The sequence below is a fragment of the Takifugu flavidus genome, chromosome 18, assembly GCF_003711565.1.
Source record: "Takifugu flavidus isolate HTHZ2018 chromosome 18, ASM371156v2, whole genome shotgun sequence".
Lineage (NCBI taxonomy): Eukaryota > Metazoa > Chordata > Actinopteri > Tetraodontiformes > Tetraodontidae > Takifugu > Takifugu flavidus.
Window position 1 is genome coordinate 10,009,321 of NC_079537.1, and position 15,718 is coordinate 10,025,038.

Below are 15,718 nucleotides of genomic sequence, written 5' to 3' on the forward strand. Positions count from 1 at the left end.
TATGGAGTACGTGAGTTTGTTACCGTTACACTTGAATTTACTTATGGAAAAACTGATTTTACTTTGATACGCACTACCATCAACCACTCCAACCTCAATCAACATGAAATTATAACTTTTCTGCTTCGTCAGTGATTCTAAAGGGTCTCAGTTTCTCCTCTGGTCACATTACTCACAATGAGGTTACATGACAATGCACATGCAATTTTGTACCAAATGTGATTATTTCCCCCCCTATTGGAACAGAAAAGGCCATTGAATTCTGAAATGTCCAGGTTCTTCATGGATGGCTGGAACCTGGGTTCAGATTCTCTCATGTTTAACATTGAAGCAAATGTTGCACAGTAGTGCACAAAGCATTTTGAAATATGGAAAACACTCATTGCAAAGAGCAATTTAAACAACATTTCTTTATTTGCCATTGAATCAGGTTAGCCAAATGACATCTAAAACTTCTGGAACTGCTTCTTGGCTCCAGCAGCCTTTGTCACTTTGAGCACGTTGAACCTCACAGTCTTGCTGAGTGGTCGGCACTCTCCAACAGTCACGATGTCGCCAACTGTGACGTCTCTGCAGAAGGAAAAAGTGGGTTTAGCGACTGGGATGGCGGAGCTGCAGACCAGGACGATGTCAGTGATTTAACGCTGCATCAGAGTTTGCCAAAGGCAGTGTCGTCAGAGCATCTTGAGCTTGGAAGACCATCGTGAGAAAGACATCATTTGCAGCTAATTAAATCATAACCTACCCAGACTAAATCATTGGCTCTCAAGAGGACAACCCTAACATTTCCCTTTGAGTACACCGGCGCTCAATAAAATAATCCTCCCGTTACTACACTTCAGATTACCTGAAACAAGGTGAGAGATGGACAGACATGTTCTTGTGCCTCTTCTCAAAGCGGTTGTACTTGCGGATGTAATGCAGGTAGTCACGTCTGATTACAATCGTTCTCTGCATCTTCATTTTGGTCACCACACCTGCAGAAGAGCATCAGTTAGTGTAAACTCACATTCACGTTTAAAACATACAGACAAGCACCAACAGCTGCCGCCTCACTGCATCAGCATTGCCATCAGGCACTATCCTCAGAACCCAGAAGGTTTGGAAGACCATCGTGATTAAAAACATCATTTGCAGGGGTGTGACGAGAAAGAACAAGAAACATTTATAGTGACTTATGTTGTGATGGCAACAAAATCATGAAGTCAGAACCGCGTTGAACTGACCAGAGAGGATCCGGCCACGGATGGAGACATTTCCAGTGAAGGGGCATTTCTTGTCAATGTAAGTGCCTTCAATAGCCTGGGGGAAACAAAGGTGTGTCAATGGGGCATGCATGGATAATGTCCTCAATCCTGTAAATACTGACTGCATCAGTATTGCCATTAGGCAGTGTCGTCAGAACCCTGAGGTTTGGAAGACCATCGTGAGAAAGACATCATTTGCAGGTTAAGTATTACAATAATATACAGTGATGGGGTAAAGCTTTAGGAGTGCCTGTTATTGAGCGGTAATTTTGATTCATTTTCACCTCTCTTGGGGTTTTGAAGCCCAGCCCGACACTCTTGTGGTAACGGGGGAGCTTCTCCTTGGCTTCCTTGCCACCATCGGTTGCCAGAACACGCTTCTTGTTCTGGAATATGGTGGGCTGTTTCTGGTAAGACCGCTCGGTCTGGAGATCAGAAAAGATCCAAGATGTTAGGTCGGCTTCATGGACGAGGCGAGAAAACCGCTGAAAATCTGCCAACGCCCACACATGGTTAAAATAGTGCAATATGTATAGTATATATAATGAAAAAGATAAGTCGCGAGTTCAAAAACAGTCATGTTGCAGGTAGTTTAACAGCCATTATCGACACATTTTCTTGACTCAAGCTAAGCTAACAATGTTAGCATTCGAGTTAGCTCATCGGTGCACGAGGGAGGTACGAGGGCAACGGCTAAAGTCTAAAAGTAAAGCCTTTAAGCGCACTGAATTCGCCCACGACAACGTACAGACAAAACATAAAAGCATAAATCCGGTATACATATAAGAAAACACAGTTATTGACATTAAAAACGTCGATTTAAATACACCACGCCGCTTTCCTTCACATACTTGTGCATCCGCCATCTTTGCCAGCCGAGTCGTAAAGAGGCCTACGAATGCGCGTGACGGCCGGAAGACGGCACGATGTCGGAAGTGACGTCTTAAAAGGCGAGGCTACCGGAAAACAACAACTTAAAAAAAAAAGTATTTATCCCTCGAAAACAACGTCCAACGCCGACCCAAATAATAGAAAGAACGTCTAAAACCTGAACATAACACGTTCATTGCTCCCGAGATAAGTGTCATAATAAAATTTACTTTCAGTTTGAGACCGCAGTGAGCGTCACATGAACGCAACGCCGTCAGTGCTCGATGATGTCACCGCCACTTGTTTTAGCGCTATATGCTCGTACCAGTCCGGCCAATCCACCCATCTGAAAACATATAGGCGTCGGCGGTCAGAGGAGGAAAGCATACGTTTGTCTTATCGATACACTTTAGTCACACGAGTGTCTGGACGGAATAGCGGACAACAAGATGGCATCGCACCCAGGAGGAGGCGATCAAGGTTTGGGCTAACGTTGTAATTCTGAACAAATAAACGCGTGTGTCATTGTTGCGGCAGTCGATGTGTACATGGAGGAGTTTAACAACTACCATGGAGGAGTTTAACAATTACCATGTTTCGAGATTTTGTTAACCTATACACGTTCGAGCAGCAACAACTGGATTCAGGTCGAAAAGATAGCTAATGTTAGCCCACGTTAGCAAGCCATTAGCACTTTAACACTGAGGACTCCTAGTTAGCTCAGTCCTAGCCGCCTTCCGAACTTTGGGGTTTGAAAAATAACGATACATACCAAATTAAATATTGTAATATTTTAAAATGCAGACTTTAACGTGTACGTATAGGGCAGGCCAGTGTGTACACCTTCCAATAGTTTACCATAAATGATAGGAAGAGACTCAACTCCAACACAAGATGTCTGTGATTAAGAAAAGTAATAGAAAGCTGTCGTTTCTTCAATTATGGAGTCATGAAAATTTGCACTTTTATCTTACAGGCAATTCTAAAGATCAGGTCGTGGAAGTGGGGTGTCTTTTGTTAAAGGAGTGAGTATATTATAACTACGCAATGTGCATCAGATTTAATGAGCAGGTTTAGCAAGATGGAATTACTTCCGCTTTTCTTTTCCTGTGCAGTTTTATCTTTGAGCGTGTTCAACGACATGGAGACAGCAATGCTGTTGTGACCAGGGCCCAGCTAGGTGGAGGAGAACTCAGTGACCCAAACCACAAGAAACTGGCCCAGTGTCTACAGAAGATTGGTGATGAGCTGGATGGCAATATGGAGCTCCAAAGGTGGTCCAGTTCAAATTTGCATTCCAGCTGTGTGAATTGTGATTTGGCAGGATGAGCAGAATTAGTAGCTCGTCCTTAATTGTAATTGTTGTTTCCCGCAGGATGATAAACGATTCTGCACTGAAACCGACAAAGGACATGTTTATGAAGGTTGCTCTTGAGATCTTTTCAGATGGGAAGTTCAACTGGGGCAGAGTTGTTGCACTATTTTACTTTGCCTGTCGCCTCGTCATCAAAGTACGGAAAATGGACACTAACTAAAAATATCTGAATTGTAAATTTTGGATGTATGATTGTTAACGAAGACCCAAAACTCTCATAACAATATTCCCGCAGGCACTTGTGACCCACGTTCCTGATATCATTAGAACAATAATCAGCTGGACCATGGACTACCTCCAGGAACATGTGGTCAACTGGATCAGAGAGCAGGGTGGATGGGTAAGGGACCGTCCAATAAGCCGACAAGCTCTTTACTGTATTTAAATGTGTAGTTGATATGATTCATGTAACACTCTTGTCATTTTGTGCTTTTTTTTTTGTTTAAAGGAGGGTATACGCTCTTACTTTGGCACACCTACATGGCAGACAATAGGGGTTTTCTTGGCTGGTGTCCTCACTACTGTTCTAGTTATTCGCAAGATATGAAAAGTCAGAGAGGAGAAGACCGGAACGAAAGAGCCAGAAAGAGCCATTCTTCTTGCTTTAATTTCATTGTTCAAGGATTCAGTGCTGTACTGGATGCATGGAGCATATCATGTCTCCTTTATTATTAAATGCAGAAAGTGGGGGGAGGGGAGGAGTTTGTTAGACTTGAACAGCTAATGCATTTTATGTAATTTATTTTTTACTTGGTACATATTCGGTTTTCCATCCTTTCTATCCCAACACATGAACTGAAAAATTGACTTTCCCTGTTATTTTCATCATTTTATCCTAATCTGTTTCTCCGATCCTCCCGCTCCTCATCTCAACCTGGCGTTTGGATGCCAGAGAAGCCATCTTTATATGTATTTGTAACCGTTCCCAGTGCAAATCTAGTGTGGGAGAATGGCTGTATAGAGTTAAGGACTTGTCAAACTCCGATGTACATAAACGTATCCGATAGATGGGCTCAAGTGTTCCCAAATAATTCTCCCATTGAACACAACTCCATCTCATTTCAGTCATTCTGGTCTAAAGCGAGCATTAACTAAATTAGAATTTCTTTCCTGTGTAAACTGTGAGCATCTTCCTATGTGGGGGATTTAAACCAGCGTTGAGAATCACCCCTGCTTAAGGAAACGGAAACACTCTGACATGGTTAGAGTAAACTGTTATCCTTGTCTCCTGGTTGTTGCACTGCTGACAAAACCCTGGGTTGCTCACAGATACTTACCTCACTTCTCGCATCTTCAAAGTACTGTATGTGAGCAATCCAAAACAGCAATCTACATAGGAAATGGCTTTTTTATACATTTCTGTTTGTCAGTGCCTTGGTGTTTTTTATGACTATGAGATCACTTTGATATTCTCAGATTTTTCACCTTTTCTATCACATTTGTAAAGCTAAAATGAGGTTCCAGTCTCCCTGAAAATGTTTTTGCCGTGACCTTGTATGTTGTAACATGGAAATAAATCCTAATGCTCTGTGTCTATGGATATGTTCAAGGAATTCTCAGAGAGGGGGGAATGTATTTCATCAGTCGTTCCTTGGCAATGAACTAATATGGTGTTAAAGGTTCATAATAAATCAGAAGTTGTTTGTGTCAAAGTGTTAAGGCTGCAGGTATTGTTTAATATTTGTGCAATAAGTCACATGCAAATTTTACAAACAAAAAGCAATAAAGCATTTTTTTTCTCGCCCAAAATAAAATGAATTATGCTGAAAAGTGCTGAAAAGACTTGACCCTGCATTAAGGCATCCTCAAACATTAGGACAACAGGAAATAGGGGTGCATGTACAAGATTAGAAAGGCACAAAAGCATTGAGAGAACAGGCGCAGTCTTTATCTGGTCTCCAGCAGCCCGTCTCTGATCCTCCACCTCCAAGCAGAGCTGTAGTCTGGAGCCGCAACGCAGCAGAGCTCAAGCCCAGACTCGTGCACTTCCTCATCATGAGCAACATGCTGGCCCTGTGGCATTTCCAGGGTGAACACCCTCTCTGAAATCTAAAAAAAAAAAGAACATAAAACACTGTCCAAAATGTGACATTTACAATAAACCAGCCTTTTCTGCGTGGATTTGGGTACGAGTTGTGTTGATTGATTCTGGTCCGACTCTAGACATTTGAGTCAAAGCATTTCAATGTGGCGTATTTTGCCTTGACTGCCCTCTAGTGGTTAACCCACTAGAGGGCTGAGGTGGAGGCCGGATACGTCACGAACCGCCGCTGTTGGCCCCGCCCCTCCTATAAAAACAGGCACCTGTCGATCGCAGCGCCGACTGCTGCCTGGCTCAAATTTAGTACGGTTCTGGACCACCGTGGTCATGATAAATGACCCCCTTCCTGTGGCAAACGTGTTGGTGCTACTAGTACTGTCAGAGTCACTCATAGTCAACTCTTGAGCTAGCTTAAGTGTTGTTGGTCGTATTTTAGCTGCTCCTTGAGCCCCACCCATAATCAATTCCATTTTTGAAATTCCAGCCTTGGTTTTCCTTGGGGTGTAGTTACACTTGAAAACAGATCACTTCCAATCTGCTAGGTCTCACCTGGTCACTGATTCCAGTGGCTATGTGGCCGACCTTTACCCGACGTGCCTCCCTGATCCGGATGCTCTGTCCGGTGAAGTCTCTGATGCAGACGTCCACCCCTAAAAAGAGAGGAAGTTCTAAAGCCAAATGCTATACCGACTTCTGCCTTCACTGCGTCATTTTAAAGCTTCATCGAACCTTCCAAACAGCACGGCGGGGGCTGCTGCGCTTGGTTTAGCAGATCGAGACTGAAAACCTGCACATCTGGCTGACTGCTGTAGGAGAAGACACCAGAGCTGAAGTCCTCTGCTGGGCTGAGGGACCAACGGCCAGAGTCCTTCAGCAAAACACAACATGTACGGGTTTGTCAGAAATTGTAAGGGAAGAGCGGAAGATCAAAACAAGTCTTCAGACTATTAGAACTCATCTGGGACTGTTTGCAGAGTTTTATGACTGATTTTATTCGAATCTCACATCTGCTTTTATTAACCCGAGTGAATATTACGACGCTGCTTTACTGCAGTTTGTCCCCCATGAATGTCTCCCACGACTTCACCCAAGTAAACGGAATAAAACCCCTGTGAGTTACCTTTTTTTCCCATGGTTCAAAGTTGGAATACGGCTCGCTGCTGAGGCAAGACAAAAGTTGCTCCTGCATCTCAGCAGGGTGAAGCTGAGACAAACTATCCAGGTAGAAATCTGCAAACGTGCACGAGGAACAATCAGCAGGGTTGAATCAGGAAGAAGAGAAGAAGACAGCGGGACACTGTGTGGATCCTCACCGTGCTCCAGTTTACTCAGCTCAAGTTCGGGAACACCGCTGAGGTCGTTTTTCTTGTGGCCTGGCTCTGACATTAGCATTATGGGATGGACCATTGGGCAGTGTTTGGATTCAGCCTTCCCCTCATTGTCCTCGCCGAGCTTCTTTGCCTTCTTTGCTGTGGTTACCGTGGCATATTTATGGTCCTCCTCCTCCTCACAACAGCTCGTGTTTAGTGGCACAGCGTCAGGAGGTTTGTCTGGAAAATACAAGGGCTCGGCATAGGGCCCCTTCACCGGGCTGACCAGTCCTCCCACTGCGATCAAGCAAAGGTTGAACGTGAGTGTAGCAGAAATCCGGTTAAGATAAGTGACAGAACGCATCAGAAACTAGTGGCAGCTACCGCCACAAAGGTACCTCCTTCCAGAGCTCGTGCAGTTTTCTCTTTGAGGCTAGACGCTGAAGCTCTCTTAGCCGGATCTTTCTGAAGTCCTGCCTTCAGAACCTCAAAGGTCAGATGGCTACAGTTAGGTGGGATCTCTCTCAGAGGGGGGGGATCACTGGCAATCTGTAATCACAGAGATGTAATGTTGAGGTTAGACGTCTACAAGGCGACGGGGTGGCGCGAGTGCCTGATCGCACTGATGGGTACCTTCAGGTAGAGTCGACAACTGTAGTAGCGTGTCCAGGGTTGACATCCACTGAGCATGTGCAGAAACATACAGCAGCTGCTCCACACATCTGCTTTGGCTCCGCGGGGCTCACCTTTAACTATCTCAGGGGCCATGTGGGTCTCCGAACCCTTCAGGTCTGGTATGAAAAAACACCATTTAAAGCCTCAGTTCTGAACAACTGCTTCCTCTAAAATTGCTTTAAGGCCTAAAATATATTTACCTTTAGACCCACTCAGGCTCTGTCCCCCATTATCAAGTCTCTCTGCATGTCCAAAGTCACACAGACAGGCGTCTCGACCATCCTCCGACAACAACACATTGTCAGCTGTAAGAAAGAGTCAATAAGTTTATCGTCATGGCTGATTAAGTTGAGATTGAATTGTTAATAATACAAGTAGAATCAGGGAATTTGTCTGTCTTAAGACAACAAAAAGAAGATGGAGTTCATTAATGACCAGACTTTAAATGAAGAGACAAACACGCTCGCGTTGGTGGATCCGTCAGAAACACCAGGTGGCGCCTGAGCTTCAACAGCCCCATCCTGTTTATTTGTCAATTTCTCTCTCCTCGCTTCTGCTTCTCTTTTTTTTAAATTTTGTTTCACAAATTCTTTCCATGTAATTATTATCATCTGATTCCTGTGGACACAGGATCCCTCTCTCTCCCCCGTGCTTCCTGATCATCTTCCCATCCCCCTCCTGTTTCGCTCTCCCTCTCGGTCGTTCTTTCTTTTCCTCTTGATTCTGCGCACATGCGCCTTCTGCGAAGAGCAGCGGTGAGTCACACGGTGGGAAATTCCCAGCCAATCGTTTCCTCTGCAGTAGTCTGGTTTCACAACACAGGTGCCAAGGATTAAACCAGTATCTATGATACTTGTGCTGCGCACAACAGCTGCACGGGGGCACGCAATGAGATGAGATTTAATTAGAAACTGGCGTTCTCTGTTGCTTTATTTTCCACTCGGCACCACAACAAGTGAAGGATTAACAGGACCGGTTGTGCTGGTCGATGTGCGTAAACATCACAAGTGAAATTCCTTTTTCCTAATATCCACGCCGGTCACTGGTTGACAGTTAAGGGACCAATGACGACAAACATAATACATTAAATTCACTCGGGTTTCTTCAGTCTCGAAACCGCTGAGTGCTGGTTTTGCCTCTCAGAATTTGTTCATCGTTTGTTTTTGTGGCCCCATGATGCAGTGGGTGTGTATTTCACTTTTCTTTTCAAGTTTGACTTAGAAGCCCAACTAACGTAGGATTCAACTATAGGTCTAACTGCTGTAAATACAAAGAAATGACATTAAATGTCCCTTTGTATAACATACCTTTAATGTCAAGATGCACCACTTTTTTCTTTGCTAGGTATTCCAGTGCTGTTAAGATTTGCAACTGGTAATGAAGGCCGAGGTCCTCTGGCAGGCGGCCACGCTGCATTATCAGCTGGCCGAGGGAGCCTGAAATAACAGCCAAGGTCAAACCGTGACAGAAAGTACAGTGCAGTCTTGACATTTACCAACACATCTCCTGCGTGTAAAATACAAAGAAAAACGGATGGAAACGTCAAGCGCTGATCACCTTGATAAATGCCATTTTAACAACCCAAAAGGGCATTCATAGTCATTTATGCCATCACGGAGTTGTGTGTTTATAATCACGTCTTCCTTATCGCAGTCTTTCTGCACAATGCACGCATCAAAGGCCTCTGTGACTCAAAGGCAGAGATGAGCGAGTCCTACCAGCTTTAAGGTCCATGAAAAGTAACACGTAGGGCCCCTCCCTGACCACTCCAAAGAGTTCCGCCACACAAGGAGATCTGAGGGTACTCCACGCACCCACCTCCTCACTGTTGAACCTCTTCATGGCAATCTGCAAGGATGAGCAACAGTGGAGGTAAACAGGGGAGTCACCAAAGAAGTGATGAGACGACAGATTCCGCTTTACCTTTTTAACAGCAAATTTGAAGCCTGTGTTGACATCTTGAGCACTGTGTACTTCACCATAGGAGCCTTCCTTGATGAACTCAGAGAGAATGTACTCCCTCCCCTCCTTGTACTCGGAGTCCACTGGCTGGATTTTCTGATAGAACAAGAATAAGGACTTTGTTTTCAAAACCACCTTGATCCAAAGAGCAGAGCGGAGGGGAAAGAGAACATACCTCGTTGTAAAAAATGATGCCTTCGTTGATGACGGAGTCGGATCCTGAGCGCTCGTCTTCCTCTTCTCTTTCATCTCTCTTTACTTCTTTAAAAAAAGGCCCAGCGTAGCACGGTTCCGACTGACTGACACAACCCCTGAGACCAGCAAGAGCCAGCGAACAATCTCCCACGCTGCTAAGGTGGTCCGAGTCGCTGTCCAGTCTATAGGAATGCACAGAGGAGATGGGACTGTAGACCTCCCACTCAAGGGGGGAACAGCTGGATCCTGTGGGGTAGATGTGGCGCTCATAGAAGGAAGGCCCTCTGACTCGCTCTTCTGAGCTTTCAACGCTGCCACGATGAGAAACACCGAGGTTCCTTCCATCGTCTGGACGTGACTCCACCTACAGGTGACAAGCAGGATGCATGGAAGACCTGTTTAGCCATTGCACCGTTAATCAGTCATAATAAACAGACTCTCCAGGAGCATTCAAGGCTCTGGAATTTGACGAGTCCGTACCCAACAGGAAAAGCCAACACTTTCCTACAGCAAACCGATTAAATGCTGGATAGTCGGTTCACAAATGTGACATTGTGACATGGAGGTTAACCAGTCCTCTCACCTGGACCAATGAGCAGCCACTCTCCTGTTCAGGAACCCCTGAAGGGGTCCGATGTCTTTGCCTCTTCTTCTCCTTCTTCTTTTCCACTTTTTTCCTCCCCTTACGCTTCTGTTTCCTCCTCGCCTTCTTGCGTGGGGTGATTTCTGCGGACGAACTGCTGAGTTCGTGGACCGAGGCGGGTGTGGGACACGCCACATTGTTGTGCTCTGAGGAAGGACTGAGACAAACACGTGAGATTAAAGGATATTCCATAAAAAGACACACCGTTTTCTTCCAAATCTTTAAATGAACTCGATGATGGGGGATGTCATACCTGCTGGTGAAGCAGTTAGGGGAGGCGACAAAAGACTTAAAATAGGACGGACAAATCGCTTGAGAGTCCTGTGATTCACCTGTGAAAACCAAATATTAATGTACAATTGACACATAAAGGTGGATTGCTCTTGAGTAAAAAAGGGAAATAGTTACATTCAGCCTGGGCTATGAAGGTTGAGGTTTTCAGTGGCATCTCTCCCACTTGCTCTGCAGTTCCATGAGTCAAGAGCTTATTAATTAAAGGGTTCAGATGTGCTGCGTATTCCATTTTGCTGTCCTGCCCTTCCTCCTCCTCTGCCTCCTGGTCAGCTGAGCATGATGGGCATGACCCTTTCAACTTATCCTGGGTGGACCCCGAGAATGGGGATGTTGAGTTAAAAATCCTTTGCCACACCGCCATTTCATCTGCTGGATCTGGGGGAAAACAACACAGCATGCCACAAATAAGCATCACATCAAACCAATTTCTCACCCACCACTTTTCAGAAATGGGAATATCGTGATGGCTTAAAACAAACATGGTAAATAGGTCAATATAGTTGACGAATAACTTTCTGGCTATGTTAGAGGAACTGCCTTTCAGGAAATTGTGAAGTGGACTAATGTTATAAACATGTTATTAAACCATGCATTTGTCATGACAAACTTGAGGAAGTATCTGACAAGCACTAACGGACAGTGTCAGGTTTATATTAGCTAAAACAAATAGCTTCTTATTCCTCATTGTCGAACATAAAAAGTACTGTTTGAAAGAGTTGCTCGTCAAAACAATAAATCTGTTCAAACGTTTAACCTGTTTTGCTACATTACCATCCATTCTCAAATCGCTGTGTAGCTTCTTAAATCCGGACTGTGAGACTCAGTTGATCAGAGACAGACTGAAAGTTTGCGGTCAACAGATCAGGCAGGAAACTCAACCCTTGCCTTGTTTTGGCAGTTGCAACAGTGACATTAAATGCAAGAGGAGGAAGTAAACCCCATCACATTACACACAGCCAGTTTGAATTTGAATTTTTCGAGCCGTTGTTCAGGCTGGATTAGGGCTCGTCGGGGGTTAAATGATATCAAACATGTGCTCCTGCCTATAAGCTCAACAGTACCGATGTCTAGCTGTGGCATTAGCATTTGACATGGTTATTAAATTCAAGCAGAAAGGCGCAAAATAAATACCGGAACTGGAGCTACAACGTATCGCATCGGTGTCAATTAAACTTGTGAGAGAAAGCCGTCCGAGTCCGGCTGAGCCGTTCCTTCGTGCAAACGGCTTCACCGGCAGTAAGATCACAGAAAGTCAGTTCCTCACGACGGTGCACCGCTGCTGTGAGAGCATGGCGCGACACCACACCCCAATGAATTTACGTGGAAAGGAAATTCACTTTCAAAAGCTGCAACACACACACACAACCACAACAACAATGGTGGATGAGTAAAGCGGAGGGCGTAGACATACCACCAGATGCTGGGCTCAACTGCTGCTTTCTCTCTGTACGCCTGGCATTAGCAGAACTACGTGCTGCTTTTGTCCCTGTCCATCTGATCCTCGGCACCGACTCAGCTCACTCCTCTGCGTGATGCTCGATCTCAGCCAGGAGGAGGAGCAGGAGGAGGAGCAGGAGGAGCGGGCTGACTTATGGGAAATGCAACTCCACTTCCCCATATTCTGCCCTCCCTTAGCTCCATCCAACAGAGCTGATTTGTTGGTTTTTCCTTGTTATTCAGTTGGTCATTCTTCTGAAGACACCAGTGAGCTGCAGCCTGTCAGAGGCAGGACAGGAGCGTTCTGGGGTCTGTGCCTGTGCCCTGGCTCATTCCCTCTTTTATTCAATGAGGTTTTTTTTTTTTTAAATTAAAGCTGGGAAATTCTACTTAACATCAATGGGTTAAAGAGAAAGCAATGACTGTTCTGTATAAATCCTGATTGGGTAAAATAAAATCATGGAGGTGTTTCTGCAGTTCTGTGACCTTTTGTATGCTGCGATAGTTACAAATGTTGCTCTGAGCCAAACTGGTCATGTCAAAGATTTACATCATATAACGTTAAACTTATGTTCTTCTATACGTCTCACACACGTATGGGATTGTTTAAAACATAGCCACATCTAAAAGGAAACAAAGTCCTTTAAAGGTTCAGACTTATACAAGAAATATGTTAATAATTTACTGTAATCAAGCTCATTTGTGTTTTGAGTCATTCGTAAGAGTCTCACTACTGTTGATGCTTTTCATGTATTAACATTTGTAGGTTTGGAATGTGTTGGACACTGTGTACATTCACATTTGTGGGTTTTTTAAATCTACTTTTTTATCAGACGTTACAGCTCTTCGTTCATATGGCATTAATAATACATGGGAAAACTCAACCAAACCCGGGTTGTTGCGAGTTATTCAAGGAAACCCAGTAACCCTAACCCTAACCTAACCCTGCACAGGACTCAGGGATCAGGCTCACCATGAGCTGTTACAGAGGATTATTAAGGTCTCAACCCCAAATATCAATAGTGAGCCAAATTCTGCCGTACACCCACACAGATTAACGAGATTCCAAACCCCTTACTCAGGACAGTAAAAGGGTTACTGAACCTGAAGTGTTCAGAAGGCACATGCCCGAGCATTCCTGAAGGAGAGAGCCTCCCGCTGCTGCTCAGGAAATCCTTCCAGGCCCGCTAACACGTTGAAAAGCTGCACGCATGGTGAAGCCATCACATTATTCACCACTGTTTAATTCCACATATCTGTGTTTGGACTAACGCTCCCTTTCCCATTACTTCATCTCCATCGGCTACAAACAGAGGTGTCATAAAAGTAAACAAGCACTGCTGAAACCATGGAAAGAAAAAAAAATCAATAGCTGAGTTTTCTGTTTCTCTGCAGTCTCTGGCGTTTCCGCGCAGCTTTTGATGTTTACACATGGATGTCGTGGGAGTGTAAAATGATCGTTCCACTGCCCACATCTGGATTAGGATAGAAGTGTTTAGAAATGATCAAAGCAAAGCTTAAGAGAGAGAGATGAACAAAAACATGCACGCTTTAATAAGATGGCTGTAATTAGTGAGAGAAATCATCACAAATTACAAAATGGATTGATGCATCTAAACCTATGATCAGCTGAACTAAAAGCATGAAAAACTGCTGAACATATGTGTCACTTCAAATTCTCCCAATAATCCTGTTTATACAGTAAATTTGTGTTGTTTTTTTTTTTTTAAAAAAGGCTGGCAGACGATGCAGGTCGCAGATTTTAGACACTTATCTGAACAATTATCTGGCATATGTAGGCATCAAAGGTGTCTAATGTAAGACACAAGACACTAAAATGGCCAAACATTATCGCACTGTGTCAATAAGCCGTATAATTGTTCCTAATTATATAACATTAAAGCTCTCCATTTTTTATGGTGTGAAAATAGTGGAAACCCTTAGAGGGACTGTGAAGAGCTAATTGGTATTTTAACTAAAAACAGCAATGTGAATAAGTAATAATCCCGATGATGACGTTTCTGCACTTTAATACATCTAAAACCTGAAATGGAAATCTGTTTTCAGTTAAGTTTTCTAGTTACATAAATTCTACCACTGTCTTATCGTATAGAGGTATCCAATGACAGCTTAAAAAACAAGTAATAAAGCAGAAGTTTGGCACAACATTGGTTATGACACCACACAATGATGTTTAATAAGCGATCCTGAGAAAAATGGTGGAGGAAAAAAAATTGTAGAGACGTTACAGTACAAGGGCCTACCTTTAATGTCTTCCTCTGGGTACATTTAATCCTGCTAAAAGTGTCATCAAGCAGTGTGCCAATATAAAATAGTGATAATGGTAAGCGCCCAAATCTTACATTAGCAATATTTTTGCACTTTTGCCGTGCGTGCGCGTCTTCTCTGCACTCAACAATAACTTCCTTCGGACCACATTTCACTCCGTGAAGCGGACATGTTTTTGACATTCTTTCCGCCTCCCTTTCAACGCAGAAACACACACATTGGAAGGCAAACACAAAAGCGGCTGTTTTGGTTGTAGTTCTAAAGCGTAACCCCGGTGAGGTGACTTTATAGAAGGTTTAAAAGGTTGAAGTGTGTCTTACCGTGACTTCTGTCGGTAGGCGTCGGCCGATGGCAAGCGCAGCAGTTTCAACCCGCGAACATCTGCGAAGGAATTTCAGAATAAAGGTTACGATGACTTGATCTGATCATAAATGCAGCCTCAAAGACACGGTCAGAAGGCCATGTCACTTCTATCTCTATCCGTTTTAATGGCTTGCCTTTTGGGTGTGAGATATACATTCTCTTGTTTTGTATATGACTTTCAAACTTTAATTTGAAACTGAATTATTTGTACTTCCTTTTTCCGGTCTCGAGCGCTCAGGAAACGCTCCTATAACGACAACAGCGTTACACTTTTCTTTCCACTGTTTTATTATTTGTGTTCTTTATTTTCTCATCAGTCAGTTTATTTATTGCTATTATGTTTACTCGTGAATCTACATGTGTGTGTGGCATCAGTACTTATACAAAGTACGATGTATAACCTTAGTTAATAATTATTTTTTATTATTACATTATAATAATTGTGCTATTATATTTTTTAGTAAATTGCCTGTTGTTGGATAGTGTTCTTATTTTTCAGACTTTTCCTTGTTTTGTTTTTCTAAACGTTTAATACCTATTGTGGACTCATGTGAGGGTTGCGTGTTTCTGCGTGCGTGTGTGTTCCACCGGGATTTGCTCCTGTCAAGTATTTGGCATGTTGTCCTCCAACTGCATTCAAAGAAGAGAAGATCTAGCTCAGGATGTCCTGATGGGAAGCCAGACTGACTCCTTGCACTTGTTGCATTGCACTAATAAAGACAATCTACCTTATGCATCCATGTCTAAACCTGACACTGCCCATATAATCCGTGTTCTGTCAAGCCAATGCATGCATTGTATATGATAAAACATACCTCTAGTGCAACACAATTTGTAAAATAACTCATAATTTGCGAAAGTAAAGGCACAGACAGCACCACAATAATACAATACAGATCCTCAAGGGTGGCTTTGTCGTTGAAAAGGTGAATAACACCGTCTTTTGTGTCAGTTAAATACGGTTGCTTGCAACTGTATTGAGGGAAAAACGTGATTAAATGTATGGTAAATGTAATG

General features: G+C 43.6%; 3 protein-coding genes and 3 non-coding genes across 10 annotated transcripts; 1 reads left to right on the forward strand and 5 right to left on the reverse strand.

The window, feature by feature from the left end:
• Positions 1-395: 395 nt before the first annotated feature.
• rps11 (ribosomal protein S11) lies at positions 396-2,258 on the reverse strand. The gene is made up of 5 exons (XM_057014994.1): positions 2,099-2,258; positions 1,532-1,672; positions 1,227-1,302; positions 848-977; positions 396-570 (listed from the first exon to the last, which is right to left on the reverse strand). Exons 1-5 carry the CDS (start codon positions 2,111-2,113, stop codon positions 447-449), a joined length of 486 nt encoding a protein of 161 aa, XP_056870974.1. The 5' UTR covers positions 2,114-2,258; the 3' UTR covers positions 396-446.
• Positions 641-724, reverse strand: LOC130515617 (small nucleolar RNA SNORD35). The gene has a single exon (XR_008947232.1). It is a non-coding gene; the product is annotated as a small nucleolar RNA SNORD35 (small nucleolar RNA).
• LOC130515615 (small nucleolar RNA SNORD35) lies at positions 1,052-1,136 on the reverse strand. Its single transcript, XR_008947230.1, has one exon. It is a non-coding gene; the product is annotated as a small nucleolar RNA SNORD35 (small nucleolar RNA).
• On the reverse strand, positions 1,365-1,447 carry LOC130515616 (small nucleolar RNA SNORD35). Its single transcript, XR_008947231.1, has one exon. It is a non-coding gene; the product is annotated as a small nucleolar RNA SNORD35 (small nucleolar RNA).
• Positions 2,259-2,309: 51 nt separating the features above from the next.
• On the forward strand, positions 2,310-5,024 carry LOC130515005 (apoptosis regulator BAX-like). Its single transcript, XM_057014988.1, has 6 exons — positions 2,310-2,597; positions 3,094-3,142; positions 3,233-3,391; positions 3,493-3,628; positions 3,728-3,832; positions 3,941-5,024. The coding sequence occupies exons 1-6, from the start codon at positions 2,567-2,569 to the stop codon at positions 4,037-4,039; spliced, it is 579 nt and encodes a 192-aa protein (XP_056870968.1). The 5' UTR covers positions 2,310-2,566; the 3' UTR covers positions 4,040-5,024.
• A 123-nt stretch (positions 5,025-5,147) lies between these two features.
• On the reverse strand, positions 5,148-14,733 carry map3k14a (mitogen-activated protein kinase kinase kinase 14a). Of its 5 annotated transcripts, none has more exons than XM_057014916.1 (16): positions 14,659-14,733; positions 10,727-10,987; positions 10,572-10,650; positions 10,247-10,475; positions 9,656-10,033; positions 9,442-9,576; positions 9,237-9,366; positions 8,826-8,954; positions 7,719-7,823; positions 7,477-7,634; positions 7,242-7,392; positions 6,847-7,140; positions 6,654-6,763; positions 6,263-6,401; positions 6,083-6,183; positions 5,148-5,541 (listed from the first exon to the last, which is right to left on the reverse strand). In XM_057014916.1, the coding sequence occupies exons 2-16, from the start codon at positions 10,971-10,973 to the stop codon at positions 5,380-5,382; spliced, it is 2,547 nt and encodes an 848-aa protein (XP_056870896.1). In that variant the 5' UTR covers positions 10,974-10,987; positions 14,659-14,733; the 3' UTR covers positions 5,148-5,379. The 5 variants fall into 5 exon arrangements, with proteins under 5 accessions (XP_056870896.1, XP_056870895.1, XP_056870897.1 ...); XM_057014915.1 differs by lacking the exon at positions 14,659-14,733 and adding an exon at positions 12,024-13,496; XM_057014917.1 differs by lacking the exon at positions 14,659-14,733 and adding an exon at positions 11,744-11,901.
• Between the last annotated feature and the right edge of the window lie 985 nt (positions 14,734-15,718).